General features: G+C 46.6%; 1 protein-coding gene across 2 annotated transcripts in view; it reads left to right on the top strand.

Annotated features, from left to right (window-relative positions):
• LOC142309790 (beta-microseminoprotein-like) overlaps positions 1–14602 on the top strand; it is a 30699-nt gene extending 16097 nt beyond the window's left edge. For both annotated transcript variants that reach the window (XM_075347244.1, XM_075347243.1), the window contains exon 4: positions 13704–14602. In XM_075347244.1, coding sequence (XP_075203359.1) covers positions 13704–13827 — 124 coding nt within the window. In that variant the 3' untranslated portion in view covers positions 13828–14602. The remainder of the gene's footprint in view (positions 1–13703) is intronic.
• Positions 14603–15682: the final 1080 nt, after the last annotated feature.

Below are 15682 nucleotides of genomic sequence, written 5' to 3'. Positions count from 1 at the left end.
TTTTTTTGGGGGGCAAAGAAATCCTGCATACAGTCCTGGAAGGAGGATGCTGAGCCTTGTAGTTCGACAGCTGCTGTCTGCTCTCCTGCATACACTATTGGATGGAGGATGCTGAGCCTTGTAGTTCGACAGCTGCTGTCTGCTGTCCTGCATACACTATTGGATCGAGGATGCTGAGCCTTGTAGTTCTGCAGCTGTCTGCTCTTCTGCATACACTAGTGGAGAATGAAGAACACATTGAAGAAGGAAATGACATCAGACCTTTTTTTTTTGTTCACTGATAAAAAACGCATAAGGACGCAGTGAGCAAAAACGCAGCAAAACGCAGCAAAAAAACGCACCAAATCGCGGCAAAACGCGTGCGTTTTTTGCCGCGTTTTTTCGACGCAGGTGCGTTTTTGTGCGTTTTTAGCGGCCAAAAACGCACAAAAACGCAGCGTCAAAAAAACGCAGCGTGTGCACATAGCCTAAATTGGTTTTGTAACCTCAATGAGCTTTGAACTTCATAGGCAGGTGTATCCAATCATGAGAAAAGGTATTTAAGGTGGCCACTTGCAAGTTGTTCTCCTATTTGAATCTCCTATGAAGAGTGGCATCATTGGCTCCTCCAAACAACTCTCAAATGATCTGAAAACAATGATTATTCAACATAGTTGTTCAGGGGAAGGATACAAAAAGTTGTCTCAGAGATTTAAATTGTCAGTTTCCACTGTGAGGAACATACTAAGGAAATGGAAGAACACAGGTACAGTTCTTGTTAAGCCCAGAAGTGGCAGGCCAAGAAAATATCAGAAAGGCAGAGAAGAAGAATGGTGAGAAGAGTCAAGGACAATCCACAGACCACCTCCAAAGACCTGCAGCATCATCTTGCTGCAGATGGTGTCAATGTGCATCGGTCAACAATACAGCGTACTTTGCACAAGGAGAAGCTGTATGGGAGAGTGATGCGAAAGAAGCAGTTTCTGCAAGCACGCCACAAACCAAGTCGCCTGAGGTATGCAAAAGCACATTTGGACAAGCCAGTTACATTTTGGAAGAAGGTCTTGGGGACTGATGAAACAAAGATTGAGTTGTTTGGTCATACAAAAAGGCGTTATGCATGGAGACAAAAAAACACGGCATTCCAAGAAAAGCACTTGCTACCCACAGTAAAATTTGGTGGAGGTTCCATGATGCTTTGGGGCTGTGTGGCCAATGCCGGCACCGGGAATCTTGTTAAAGTTGAGGGTCGCATGGATTCAACTCAGTATCAGCAGATTCTTGACAATAATGTGCAAGAATCAGTGACGAAGATGAAGTTACGCAGGGGATGGATATTTCAGCAAGACAATGATCCAAAACACCGCTCCAAATCTACTCAGGCATTCATGCCGAGGAACAATTACAATGTTCTGGAATGGCCATCCCAGTCCCCAGACCTGAATATCATTGAAAATCTGTGGGATGATTTGAAGCGTGCTGTCCATGCTCGGCGACCATCAAACTTAACTGAACTGGAATTGTTTTGTAAACAGGTATGGTCAAATATACCTTCATCCAGGATCCAGGAACTCATTAAAAGTACAGGAAGCGACTAGAGGCTGTTATTATTGCAAAAGGAGGATCTACAAAATATTATTGTCACTTTTATGTTGAGGTGCCCATAATTTTGCACCGGTCAAATTTTGTTTAAATGCGGATTGTACATTTTCTGTTAGTACAATAAACCTCATTTCAATCCAGAAATATTACTGAGTCCATCAGTTATTAGATATATGAAACTGAAATAGCTGTTGCAAAAACCCAAAAATTGTTATAAAGAAAAAAGGTTAACATTATTAGGGGTGCCCAAACTTTTTCATATGACTGTAACCTTGGGTTATTTGTATAACGGGAGAGGTTTACTCCAATGTAAATTGGCAGTTCTTGTGCACTTTAAAATTAGCCCTGGAAGCTAATTTTGTTGCATTTAGTTCTCTGTGTCTTGTGAGGTAGCAGCGTTGTTTGGGCAAAAACGTGAGGCAGTGAGGCAGCAGCGTGTTCACACCAACAGTCTATTTATTGTTGCAGCATAAATAGATCCAATTTCCCACTGTCAAAGTCTCTTCCGGATCACAGCCGGTGCATATAGACAAATTCTTTGCATCAAAAAGTCTTGTTACCTTAGGACCCCGTTAACCGCAGGGATCTGTGTAAGGTTCTCCTAGGCTCACACTCTTGGCCTGTGTTCACTCCACACAGAGCCAGCCCAGCTCACACAGCATGTGTTAGCTTCACCAAGCCTGGCTCTCAACTGAGACACACCCTGCTGTGCTCTGCATGATTTAAACGAAAATGCCGGACATGAGGATTGCTACAAAACCTGGACTGGGAGGAGGGATCTGTCTCCCTGTTACCCTTTGTGCTATACTCCCAGTAATAGCTATAGCAAACTCAGAGGGTTTCCAGACACATTCTGGGGGACACATAGCGGTCTTCAAATATTACCCCTGTCACTGCCTCACATATCCCCCCCCTCAGTTCAAATGGGTGGGGTTGAACTTTTGCCAACATACAGGGACCTCTGGACAGGGCATCAACATTGCCCTGCAACCTACCAGCCCGGTGTTCCACAGAAAAGTGAAAGTTCTGCAAGGAGAGAAACCACCTGGTGACTCTAGCATTTCTCTCCTTAGCATTCCTCATCCAGACCAAAGGGGAGTGGTCTGTCACCAGGCGAAAGTGTCGCCCCAGCAGGTAGTAGCGGAGGGATTCCAGAGCCCATTTTATGGCCAGGCACTCCTTCTCCACTATGCTATAATTCTTCTCTGCCGGGGTGAGTTTTCTACTCAAATAGGTGACCGGGTGCTCCTCTCCATCTACCTCCTGGGACAGAACTGCACCCAAACCCACCTCAGAGGCATCTGCCTGTACTATAAACTCCTTTTGAAAGCCAGGGTTGACAAGGACAGGCTGACCACATAGGACTACCTTTAGCACCTGAAAGGCTTCCTCTGCTTGTGTAGTCCAGTGGACCATGACCGACTTCTTCCCTTTTAAAAGATCGGACAAAGGCGCCGACCTTCCAGCAAAATTGTGTATGAATCGTCGGTAATACCCCATTATACCCAGAAAGGCTCTTACCTGTTTTGTGGTAAGGGGACGAGGCCAGTTTTGAATGGCTTCGATTTTGTTTACTTGTGGCTTGATAACCCCTTGGCCTATCACATACCCCAAGTAACGGGCTTCTTTGAGACCCATAGCACATTTGCTTGGATTCGCCGTCAGACCAGCAGCTCTGAGCGAATCCACTACCGCTTGTACCTGAGATAAGTGAGTGCTCCAGTCACTGCTATAGATGATGATGTCATCCAAATATGCGGAGGCATATGGTTGATGGGGTTCTAACACTATGTCCATTAATCTCTGAAACGTGGCCGGAGCCCCATGTAAACCAAATGGCAAGACGACATAGTGATAGAGCCCCCCTGGCGTGACAAAAGCGGTCTTTTCTTTTGCCGCCTCTGTCAGCGGCACCTGCCAGTAACCTTTAGTGAGATCGAGAGTCGTGAAGTACTGGGCCCGTCTCAGTCTCTCTATCAGCTCGTCGACCCTGGGCATGGGATACATATCAAATTTCGAAACCTCATTTAACTTTCGGAAGTCATTACAGAATCTTAAAGAACCGTCTGGTTTCGGGATCAGTACAATGGGACTGGCCCATTCGCTCGTGGATTTTTCAATAACCCCTAGTTGGAGCATCTTTTTTACCTCCTCCGCAATGGCTTGCCTACGAGCCTCTGGTACCCGGTATGGCCTCAGGCGTACCCTTACTTGAGGCTCGGTGACAATATCATGGTGGATTACGGTTGTTCGGCCTGGTAGGCTTGAGAACACATCCGTATTCCGCTGCACTAACCTCCGAGACTCCCGTCTCTGCTGTTTTGAGAGAGAATCCCCTATCCTCACTCCCAATTCATCATCATCAGGGGACCCCTCCTTTGTTGTTGTCAAGGCACCTGAAAAGGTTAGGTCCAACGTTACGTCAGCCACCATACATTCCCTGTCTTTCCATGCCTTCAGCAGGTTTACATGGTAGATTTGCTCTGGTTTTCTTCTACCTGGCTGATACACTTTATAGTTTACTTCCCCCACTTTCTCCCGGATCTCATAGGGACCTTGCCATTTGGCTAAGAACTTACTTTCTGCAGTAGGTATCAGGACTAAGACACGATCTCCCGGTTTAAAAGACCTGATGGAGGCCTTTCTATTATACTGAGTACTTTGGGCTGCCTGAGCATCCAGCAAATGCTCTTTAACAATGGGCATTATTGCCGTGATACGATCCTGCATACCCATAACGTATTCCACTGTGCTTTTGTGAGGGGTGGGCTCCTGTTCCCAAGTTTCCTATATCCAGCAGTCCCCGCGGATGTCTGCCATACAGTAACTCAAATGGCGAGAACCCGGTGGAAGATTGTGGGACCTTGCGGATAGCGCACATTAAATAGGGCAATAACATGTCCCAATCTTTCCCCTCTTTGGAGACCACCTTTTTCAACATAGCCTTCAGAGTTTTATTAAAACGTTCCACTAGACCAGGGGTGGGGAACCTCCGGCCCGCGGGCCGTATGCGGCCCGCGATGACATTTAATGCGGCCCCCGGTCACATTCCAGGCTACCCCAGTGCTCGAGCGGCACTTGCGCTTTTGCCAGCCGCCGGCCCTTTAAAATCCCAGTGCGTTATGGGTAGATGCTAGAATGTACGGGCTATTTACAGATCCTGATTGCAGCCCGTACTAGAATGTACGGGCTCTTTTCGGGACCTGACTACAGCCCATACATTCTAGACTGAACCCGGGACTGTGCTCGCATGCTGAGGGTTTACCTTGAGGGCGGGGTAAACAGCGCGCTGTGCTCCAGTCACAGCAGAAGAGGTGCAGCAGATGCCTTCCTGCTGTACATGCCTCCCGGACCTGTGCTATGTGACTCCTCCTCCTCCCCTTGTACTGTGAGTATGCAACCCATCGCTGCCCCCCCATCCTGTGCTGTGTACCCCCTAGTACTGTGTGTAGCCCCAAGTGCTGTGTACCCCCCAGTACTGTGTGTAACCCCTCAGTGCTGTGTAATCTGTGCAACCTCCTAGTGCTGCCACATCGTGCTCTTTGTGCTGCCACCTAGTGCTCTTTGTGCTTCCACCTAGTGCTCTCTGTGCTTCCACCTAGTGCTCTCTGTGCTTCCACCTAGTGCTCTCTGTGCTTCCACCTAGTGCTCTCTGTGCTGCCACTGCTCTTTCTGCTGCCACCTAGTGCTCTTTGTGCTGCCACCTAGTGCTCTTTGTGCTGCCACCTAGTGCTCTTTGTGCTGCCACCTAGTGCTCTTTGTGCTGCCGCCTAGCGCTCTGTGCTGCCGCCTAGCGCTCTGTGCTGCCGCCTAGCGCTCTCTGTGCTGCCGCCTAGCGCTCCCTGTGCTGCCGCCTAGCGCTCTCTGTGCTGCCGCCTAGCGCTCTCTGTGCTGCCACCTAGTGCTCTCTGTGCTGTCACTGTCAGTGCTCTTTCTGCTGCCACCTAGTGCTCTTTCTGCTGCCGCCTAGCGCTCTCTGTGCTGCCGCCTAGCGCTCTCTGTGCTGCCGCCTAGCGCTCTCTGTGCTGCCACCTAGTGCTCTGTGTGCTGTCACTGTCAGTGCTCTTTCTGCTGCCACCTAGTGCTCTTTGTGCTGCCACCTAGTGCTCTTTGTGCTGCCGCCTAGTGCTCTTTGTGCTGCCGCCTAGCGCTCTCTGTGCTGCCGCCTAGCGCTCTCTGTGCTGCCGCCTAGCGCTCTCTGTGCTGCCGCCTAGCGCTGTCCGTTGTGCCGCCTAGCGCTGTCCGTTGTGCCGCCTAGCGCTGTCCGTTGTGCCGCCTAGCGCTGTCCGTTGTGCCGCCTAGCGCTGTCCGTTGTGCCGCCTAGCGCTGTCTGTGCCCGCCACTAGTGCTGTCCATGCTTAGCATCTCCTGTGATCTATACGCTCCTCCTGTGATGTATACGCCCCAGCCTGTCCGGGGATGTATATGCCTCAATGTTTCCTGTGATGTATATGCGCCCCAGTGTCTTCTGTGATGTATATGCCTCAGCTTCTCCTGGGATGTGTATGCCCCCAGCCTCTAAAGACCAAGACAAACCTGGAAAAGCAGTTATGAGAAACAAAATGATCAATATCACCGAACATCACAGCCGCTCCAGCCACCACATTAGGGGTGAGTTAATTAATTGTTTGACCAAATATAGCCTGGTCGTTTTCAAGTTGATAATTTGGTGCGGCCCCCGAAGGTTGGTAGAAAATTCCAAATGGCCCCCGGCAGTAAAAAGGTTCCCCACCCCTGCACTAGACCATCAGTCTGGGGATGATACACTGACGTGCGTAGCTGCTTGATCTGGAGGAGTTTGCACAGTTCCTTTGTAATTTTAGACATAAAGGGAGTGCCCTGATCGGTCAGGATTTCTTTGGGTAACCCCACGCGACAGAACATAGCAAACAACTCCCGAGCAATAAACCTCGCCGAGGTGTGACGTAGTGGAATGGCCTCCGGATAACGTGTCGCATAATCCATCACTACCAGGATGTGCTGGTGACCACGGGCTGATTTTACAATGGGTCCGATCAGATCCATAGCAATCCACTCAAAAGGCACCTCTATAATGGGTAAAGGTATCAGAGGACTACGGAAACGGTGCGTTGGTGCGGTCAACTGACAAAATGGGCAGGACCCCTGGCCAGTAAAACCGCTGAAACATGCGTTCCCGCGTTTTCTCTTCACCTAGGTGCCCACTCATTAGGTGGTTATGAGCCAATTCCAAGGTCTGACGGCGGTACGGCTGAGGGACCACCAACTGTTCCACTTTTTCCCCCCGGATTGTATCAACCCGATAGAGCAACTCTCGCTTTAGAGCCATGTAGGGAGTTTCCAGCCTGGCACCAGGCCGCTGGGGTACCCCATCAATTACCTGTACATTTCCACGTCCAGGAGCCAATGTGGGGTCCCGGAGCTGCGCTGTTCCGAAATTATCTGGAGACACGTTCAACTCCGGGATTGCCTCGGGTGGCTCAACCTCTCCTGCCATTACCTCTAGGGGAAACCTGGCAGGGTTACACTCTGTCCCTATACTGGTGACCCCTACGTCAGGTATCCCTGAATCGGGATCGTCCGGCTCAGGGCCTGGTTCAATCATACACCTCGGAGGGCTAGGTCGCCTCCCACATAATGTCCAGAACAGGGGCAAGTCTCTTCCCAAAATAACAGCATATGGAAGTCTTTTCATCACCCCCACTTCATGTTGAACCTCTCCACATGAGGTAGCAATGGTGACCCTTTCCATAGGGTATTCACGTAGGTCTCCATGAATACAAAGTACCCCTACTTTATGTCCCGTAGGGTTTTCCCCGGAGACCAAGGAGGCATGTACAAGAGTCACTACACTTCCTGAGTCCAACAAAGCCTCTGCTGTATAGCCATTAACACGTACTTTGCAGAGATGGGGCTCCTCCCCCATAGTAACAGTGCTTACGGTACAAACAGTATGGGCATACATTGATACCCGGCGAGCGTACCGGCAGTCCATGGGTTCTGATGTGAGTGGGCACTGTGCCATCACATGCCCGAGCTGATGGCACCGCCAGCACATAACAGCAGAGGTGTCCCTGTTTCGGGTGTCTGACTTTGGGGAACCGGGACTCCGGCTGACCTTAATCTGGGGTTTACTCTCTGCCAGGGCTGAAGACGGGGCAGCACCCGAGGAGGGACGGGAGTCTTTTACCAACTGTGAAGGGGGCGTATCCCTACGGAGTGCCCGCCGTGAAGCAGAGTCCCGGACCAACTCCTGGGTAGCTGTGTAGCGTTCCACCAAATTCACTAGCTGGTCTAGGGTACCGGGGTCCCCCTGTCCCACCCACCCGTGAATGGGGGCTGGCAAAGTCCGCACAAACCGTTCAATCACCACCCGCTCAATCATCTGTCTGGGGTTCAAGGTCTCCGGCTGCAGCCATTTTTTTACAAGGTCCAGTAAGACATGGGCCTGTGAGCGTGCAGGTTTTCCCTCCTCAAAGGACCACTGATTCACTCGTTGGGCCCGGAGATAAGTGTTAACCCCCATTCGTGCAAGGATCTCACCTTTCAGTGTGCCATAGTCCTTGGCATCCTCCGTGCTGAGATCCAGGTAGGCTTTTTGGGGTTCACCTACCAAGAACGGGGCCATGACATCAGTCCAACGGTCGATAGACAATTTCTCTCGCTCAGCGGTCCTCTCAAACATGGAGAGAAAGGCTTCTGGGTCATCCTCTGCACTCATCTTTGTAAGTGCCGCCCTTACTCTGTCTTGGGCCGCAGGAAGGACTGGATGACCTGGAGTTACCGCTGGGAGCGCTTCTTGCAGAGCAGAAAGCTGCTTAATCAACAAGCTGTTTGTCTCCTGTTGCTGAGCTAATGCCCGCTGGTGCTGAGCATTAGCCTGTTGCTGTTGTGCACTGGTTTGTGCAAAAACCTGCTGTAGTTGAGCAGTAGACTGGGCCAGCTGCTTTACAAGATCCTCCATAGTGGCTGCTGAGGTAAACTGTAACTTTGCAGGCCTGATCATAAACATGTGAAAACTGGGTTAGCAACCAGGCTGCCGTGCCCGCATTCTCCACCATAATGTGAGGTAGCAGCGTTGTTTGGGCAAAAACGTGAGGCAGTGAGGCAGCAGCGTGTTCACACCAACAGTCTATTTATTGTTGCAGCATAAATAGATCCAATTTCCCACTGTCAAAGTCTCTTCCGGATCACAGCCGGTGCATATAGACAAATTCTTTGCATCAAAAAGTCTTGTTACCTTAGGACCCCGTTAACCGCAGGGATCTGTGTAAGGTTCTCCTAGGCTCACACTCTTGGCCTGTGTTCACTCCACACAGAGCCAGCCCAGCTCACACAGCATGTGTTAGCTTCACCAAGCCTGGCTCTCAACTGAGACACACCCTGCTGTGCTCTGCATGATTTAAACGAAAATGCTGGACATGAGGATTGCTACAAAACTTGGACTGGGAGGAGGGATCTGTCTCCCTGTTACCCTTTGTGCTATACTCCCAGTAATAGCTATAGCAAACTCAGAGGGTTTCCAGACACATTCTGGGGGACACATAGCGGTCTTCAAATATTACCCCTGTCACTGCCTCACAGTCTGTATAGTTTATATAATAGCAGCACGAGTATAGTGTTTACATTTACCAGGGCATGTGCAATTTATAGCAATAAATGGATGGTAGATTGATTGGGTTTGTGCAATGATTATATTACATTATATTTTCTGTGTAGTTTTCTGTATATAAATTAGTATTTTACAACTATTTTATATTACATACTATATGTTGTATGACCTTTATTGCACATTATCTATTTATTGTTGCCAATTTTACCTTTCCCGTAGACTTTTGTACATTTTTCATATTCTGGGTATTTTATCTGGTCCCTCTCAGGAGCAATTCTCTGTTTTTTTATATTTTTAATTAATAAATATATTTTAATTCAATAATAAAGTATATATCTTTTAGCATGAATCGCTTTTTATTGTCTTGATTTTGGGACAATTTTCGTTGTTGATTTAGAATTTTCTGAGTGTCATGCACACATTTGAAGTGTTCTTTTGGTTGATTAAAAGTAAAAAAGTTTGTCTAGGATAAACAATGCAGCCAATAGAAAGACAAAATGTCAGGCTGAAGCGATATATAGGAATGCAACAGAGCAGAGAGGATATCCAGTATAAACAATACAGCCAAAGAAGGACAAAGTGTCAGGATGACGGAATATATCATGCAGGGATTGTAGATTCGGAGGAGTAGATACTTTAGGGTATGATGAAAAGGAAATGTTCTCTGCTTATCCCCAAACTTGTTTAATTTATTTTTTGTTTGTTCTATTTTAAAATACTTCTAATAAAAATTAATTAAAAAAAAAAGTATATTTTTGGGCTATGAACTCAATCTGATCTTGTAGGTGTTGTTGCTAAACAGTTAGCCTTCTTTAATTCTTTTTGGCCATTTTTTGGTTTATTCATGTGTGGGGTAACTTTTCAACCATGAGAGTGGGCTCACTCACAAGAACACTGCCATGAATAAAGACAGATGTTTGAATCATCCTCTAAGAGCAACTTCTCCCAATGATGCAGGAAACATTTGGTGATGAACAATGCATTTTCCAGTATGAATAAAGCATTGAAATTTTGGGTCCATGGCCAGGAAACTCTTCAAATCTCAATCCCATTGAGAATCTGCAGTTAATCTCCAAGGAGCAGGACAAAAACAAACACAGAAATTGTGATAAACTCCAAACAATGATTAGGTCAGAATGGGACGCCATTAGTGTCGTTCGTCCTCGGCAGGAAGATGCCAGAGAGGGGATTCATCTTCAAGTTCCTGGCTTATTTTTAAGACCCCCTGATTTAGCAAACTAGTTTTCACCAGAATTTTGCTGTAAAAGTGTTTGAATTGTTGCAATTCTTTTTCAACTAAAGTGCACAACATTTTGTGATCTTTTGGTGTTTTTATGCCAATCTTAGATATAGCCACAAACTTTTTGAAAAGTGAGTGTAGGTTCACTAGAAAGCAGGCGTGGGCATGCGTGGCTGACAACGTCATCATAATTTATGCATCAAAAGTGGTCTAAATAATGACAGAAATATCCTCATTTCAGTAAATTTCGTGAGTTGGCACATGCTAGCTCAAAAGTTCCACCTAACTCATTAAAAAGCACATGACAATATATAGGGTGCATCTTAATAAAGGATTCGATCAGGATTTCATGCACATCATGATCCAGACAGCTTGAAATTACTTATAGGTTTTCCTTCAAAGTGGATCTATCACTAAATTTCATAATAAAAATACTAGATACTTTATTGGTTTGAAAATGGCTGCTTAAATTGTGATAATAAAATGGGCATTTTATTAGTCTAGTTAAATATAGAGAAAGCTCATAAGTCTACGTCAATTCATTAAGGTTTTATGCAAGAATTCCAGCCTACAGCACCTTGAAAAGTCACAATGTTTTTGAGCAACTTGGAAGTTGCAACTTTTGGCGCTTGCCTGCCAGTCTAGCCATCTACCCCAATATGTGTCGGACAAGGCGTGGCTACGTCTACACATCAAATACATGAAAAGTTACACAACTTTAGTGCCTTAAATGCTCCAGAAAATTACATCTCTGGCAGTGGTGTTTGCCAGTTAAGAGATGTGTCTAATTTATTTTATGGTATGCGCCTGTTAATGAATTAGGCGCATCATACTCCGGCAAAGCCGTTCATTAACCTCTTCACGACACATGACGTACTGGGTACAACATAAATCGTGTGAGGTTAATCCCTGCGAGTTGCCGTGGGCAGTCCACGGCAATCCATGCACATCTCAGCTGATTTCAAGGGCTGAGATGTGTGCCTGCCAGGTGAGAGTGGATTTGCATTCCACCCACGCCTATTAACCTTACAAAATCTAATAGCGAGATGTATCAGCACACCGCCATTAGCATAACTTACCCACCCTATCAGAAGTCATGTGACTTGATCCCATGACTTTCAGTGGTTCCCATGGTAGCACATGGTCATGTGATGACTCCTGTAGCTATGATGAGTCACTTTTTCTCACTGCCAGCAGACTGCCGTGTGTGAGAGGAGAGCTGCTTTTCTCCAGATCTCAGCTGTGTAGCTGTGATCTGGAGAAATGGAAGAGCGATCAGACAGCTGATCATTATAGTCCCTCAGGGGACCTAGTAAAATAAAAGTTAAAGTTTTAAAAAATAAAAAAAATATAAAAGTTCAAATCATCCCCCATTCGGCTCATTGAAAATGAAAGGTTAAAAAAATGAAAAATATACACATATTTGGTATCGCCGCGTTCAGAAAGCCCGATCTATCAAAATGTAAAATCAATTAATCTGATCGGTAAACGGCATAGCAGCAAAAAAAATTCTAAACGCCAAAATTACAATTTTTGGTCACCACAAATTTTGCGCAAAATGCAATAACAGGTGATCAAAACGTAGCATCTCTGCAAAAATGGTACCGTTAAAAACATCAGTTCAAGACGCGAAACATAAGCTGTCACTCAGCCATAGATGCAGAAAAATGAGAATGCTATGGGTTTCGGAAAATGGCACTAAAAGTGCGCCACTTTTTTTGACAACCTTGTGATTTTGTTTTAACCCCTTAGATAAAAGTAAACTTATACAAGTTTGGTGTCTACAAACTCGTACCAACCTGAGACATCACACCAACACATCAGTTTCATCATATAGTGAAAATGGTGAATAAAATATCTCAAAAACTATTGTGGGATCATACTTTTTTGCAGTTTTTCCACACTTTAAATTTGTTTGCTGTTTTCCAATACACTATATGGTAAAACTCATGGTTTCATTTAAAAGTACAGCTCGTCCCGCAAAAAACAAGCCCTCAAATGATGGCAAGATTGACAGAAAAATAAAAAAGTTACGGTTCTCTGAAGAAGGGGAGCAAAGAAAAAGAAAAACGGAAAATGGCTCGGAGATGAAAGGGTTAAAACTGGTGTACACAAAGCCAATCTTAATGAACTGGCCACCAAATTAACTCCAGTTGTACAGAACAGTATGAGATCTCAGCAGCAGAGAGGAGGAGGAACGCTGAGGAGCTTGTTAATAAGGCTAAGTAGGTAAACGTCCAGCAGCAGTAAGGGGTGCTTCACACACAGCGAGCTCGCTGCCGAGATCGCTGCTGAGTCACGCTTTTTGTGACGCAGCAGTGACCTCATTAGCGATCTCGCTGTGTGTGACACTGAGCAGCGATCTGGCCCCTGCTGCGAGATCGCTGCTCGTTACACACAGCCCTGGTTCGTTTTCTTCAAAGCCGCTCTCCTGCTGTGACACACAGATCGCTGTGTGTGACAGCAAGAGAGCGACAAATGAAGCGAGCAGGGAGCAGGAGCCGGCATCTGACAGCTGAGGTAAGCTGTATCCAAGATAAACATCGGGTAACCAAGGTGGTTACCCGATATTTACCTTAGTTACCAGCATCTGCAGCTCTCACGCTGCCTGTGCTGCCGGCTCCGGCTCTCTGCACATGTAGCTGCTGTACACATCGGGTTAATTAACCCGATGTGTACTGTAGCTATGGTAGGAGAGCAAGGAGCCAGCGCTCAGTGTGCGTGGCTCCCTGCTCCCTGCACACACAGCTGTGCGCTGGTAACTAATGTAAACATCGGGTAACCATACCCGATGTTTACCTTAGTTACCAGTCTCCGCAGCTTCCAGACGGCAGCTCCGTGCAAGCGCAGCGTCGCTTGCACGTCGCTGCTGGCTGGGGGCTGTTCACTGGTCGCTGGTGAGATCTGCCTGTTTGACAGCTCACCAGCGACCATGTAGCGATGCAGCAGCGATCCTGACCAGGTCAGATCGCTGGTCGGATCGCTGCTGCATCGCTAAGTGTGAAGGTACCCTAAGAAGGAACGATAATGAAGAGCTGTTAATCAGACTAGGAGCAGTTTAAGCTTTGAATAGGAAACAGCCATTTTGACATGGATTTGCAAAGTACACCAACCTCATCAGGTTTAAGACTGATTTAATAATGCATGCCGTTTGTATTGTGAAATCTAGTTAGAAATCCGTTTCAAGTAGTGCAGCAACCAGCATAGGTATGTTTTAAAAAAAAAAAAGGTGTATGTTAATTGCAATTGTACTAAAAGTACATGACTCATTAATCTTACATTTCTCCATAGGAAGCAGGAGCCAATCATGAGTAACAAGGCTTGTGAAGCCATTCTGGATAAAACTTCTTGCACCTACACTATTCACAAAAAAGACAACTATTCTGGACCATGTGAGATCCTGGCTTATATGTAACTGAAGAAATCCCGCATCAGATCAAAGTCAAGCTGATTAGTGTACAGAAATATTCTAGTTGTATATTGAATAAATGTGACATATTAGGCTAGGTTCACATTTCCGTTAAATTGTATCAGTCACAATTCGTGGCTCTGGAAAACAACGGCATCCGTTTGGCGGATGCCGTTGTTTCCCATAGACTTGTATTAGTGGCGGATTGTGACTGATGACCTTGCGTTGCATCCGCTACGCCGCGGTCAGTCGTTTTTGGACTGACCACCGGGCGGAAACAACGCAGAATGTAACGTTTTTCGGTCCATCAAAATTAACGCACCGCGCAGGAATCCGTCGCAATCCGTCACACTTGTAATGTATGTCTATGATGCTGGATTCCGTCGTAATCCGTCTTGCGACGGAATCCAGCGCTGGATTCCGTCATGCTCTACTGAGCATGTTTGGCACGCCCACTGGGCTGTCCCAAACACAAACGGATCATGACAGATCCATCAAAAAACGGATGCACAGCGGATGTAACGGGCGCGACGGATCAGTTTTTTCACAGGATTCCTGTGAAAGGAATCCTGTGAAAAACACATCCGTTGCGTCAGTTGACATCTAAAAAACAACTGATCCGTCGCTGACGGACCTGACGGATTTAATACAACGGAAATGTGAACCTAGCCTTACACAGCAATTAGAGCAGCATTGTACTTACCTGCATTGTAATATATATGTGAACAGCAGCAACTTTTTTACATTAGTTTATTAAATCTCCTACAAGTGGACCTAGACTGTGTGCATCATTTATAATAAATATAGCTGCTTGTAAAAGTTTTACCATAGTGGATTTACATTGGAGCTTGTGTAAAAGGGTGGTAGAGTTATCCGATATTCATATTCTAATAATATATTCTCTCTTTATTTTGGTTCCTGAGGGTTGTCTAGTGTTACGTCACCACCGGAGTCCGCTCCATCGACTTCTGCTCCGATCGCCAGGCGACGCCGTGTTCCTGCCGTGAATGGTGCTGATGATGGGAGAGGAGTCAGTGCCAGCGGCGTCAGTGGGCGCAGGCTCCGTTCATCCACTGGTCTGGGTTTCCTGGGGAACTGCAGTGCCACTGGCTGACTGTAGGTGGCGGGTGTCTCCCAGCTGAGGTACCATCATTCAGCTACAGCCTATGGGAAGAGACCACACCCTTTTTAATTTCCCTCCTGTCTGCTGACCTCTGCCAGAGATAGTTCTGAGAATTCTGGCTCCTGTTTTGTCCTGTGATTTCGTGTGCTGATTACCGCTTGTTTCCTGACTACCCTCCTGCCTGCTGTTTTTGTACCTCGCTGCCCGATCCGGTTTTGACCTCTTCTTGTTTCTGATTACGTCTTCGCCTGCCGATTCTGTCCCTGTTCCGCAATTCCTGGTTTGACCCTGCCTGACCCACTACTCTCTCAGACTGCAGCCTTCCACAGGTAGTGATCTCCAGGGCCCTGTGTAATTCCAAATCCCTGTATAGGGGTTAAAGGGTTTCAGGGTTCTGGGGGTCCTGCTTGGCGAGTGGCTTCCCTCTAGCCTGTCCATTACAGCCCGTCTGAGTCTGTGGATCCAGGCAGGCGTTACATCTAGTTTCCGTTCTTTTTCCTTATGTATAAACGTTCCTGTTACTTTACACTAGTTAACAGGTGCCGCGATTCACAAAACTTGGGGTTGGTAAAGTAAACGTTTATTATTACAGATTATAGTGGCATAAAATCATGCATAATTATAACCTTCACCATCCCATAAGTAACACTATAACCACCCATATCCCAATACACACACAGGTGCATCTCAATAACTTGAATATCAAAAAGTTAATTTCAGTAATTTAACACGAAAAGG

Source organism: Anomaloglossus baeobatrachus, chromosome 5 (genome assembly GCF_048569485.1).
Source record: "Anomaloglossus baeobatrachus isolate aAnoBae1 chromosome 5, aAnoBae1.hap1, whole genome shotgun sequence".
Taxonomy (NCBI): Eukaryota; Metazoa; Chordata; class Amphibia; order Anura; family Aromobatidae; genus Anomaloglossus; species Anomaloglossus baeobatrachus.
This window is presented reverse-complemented; position numbering and strand designations above follow the sequence as displayed.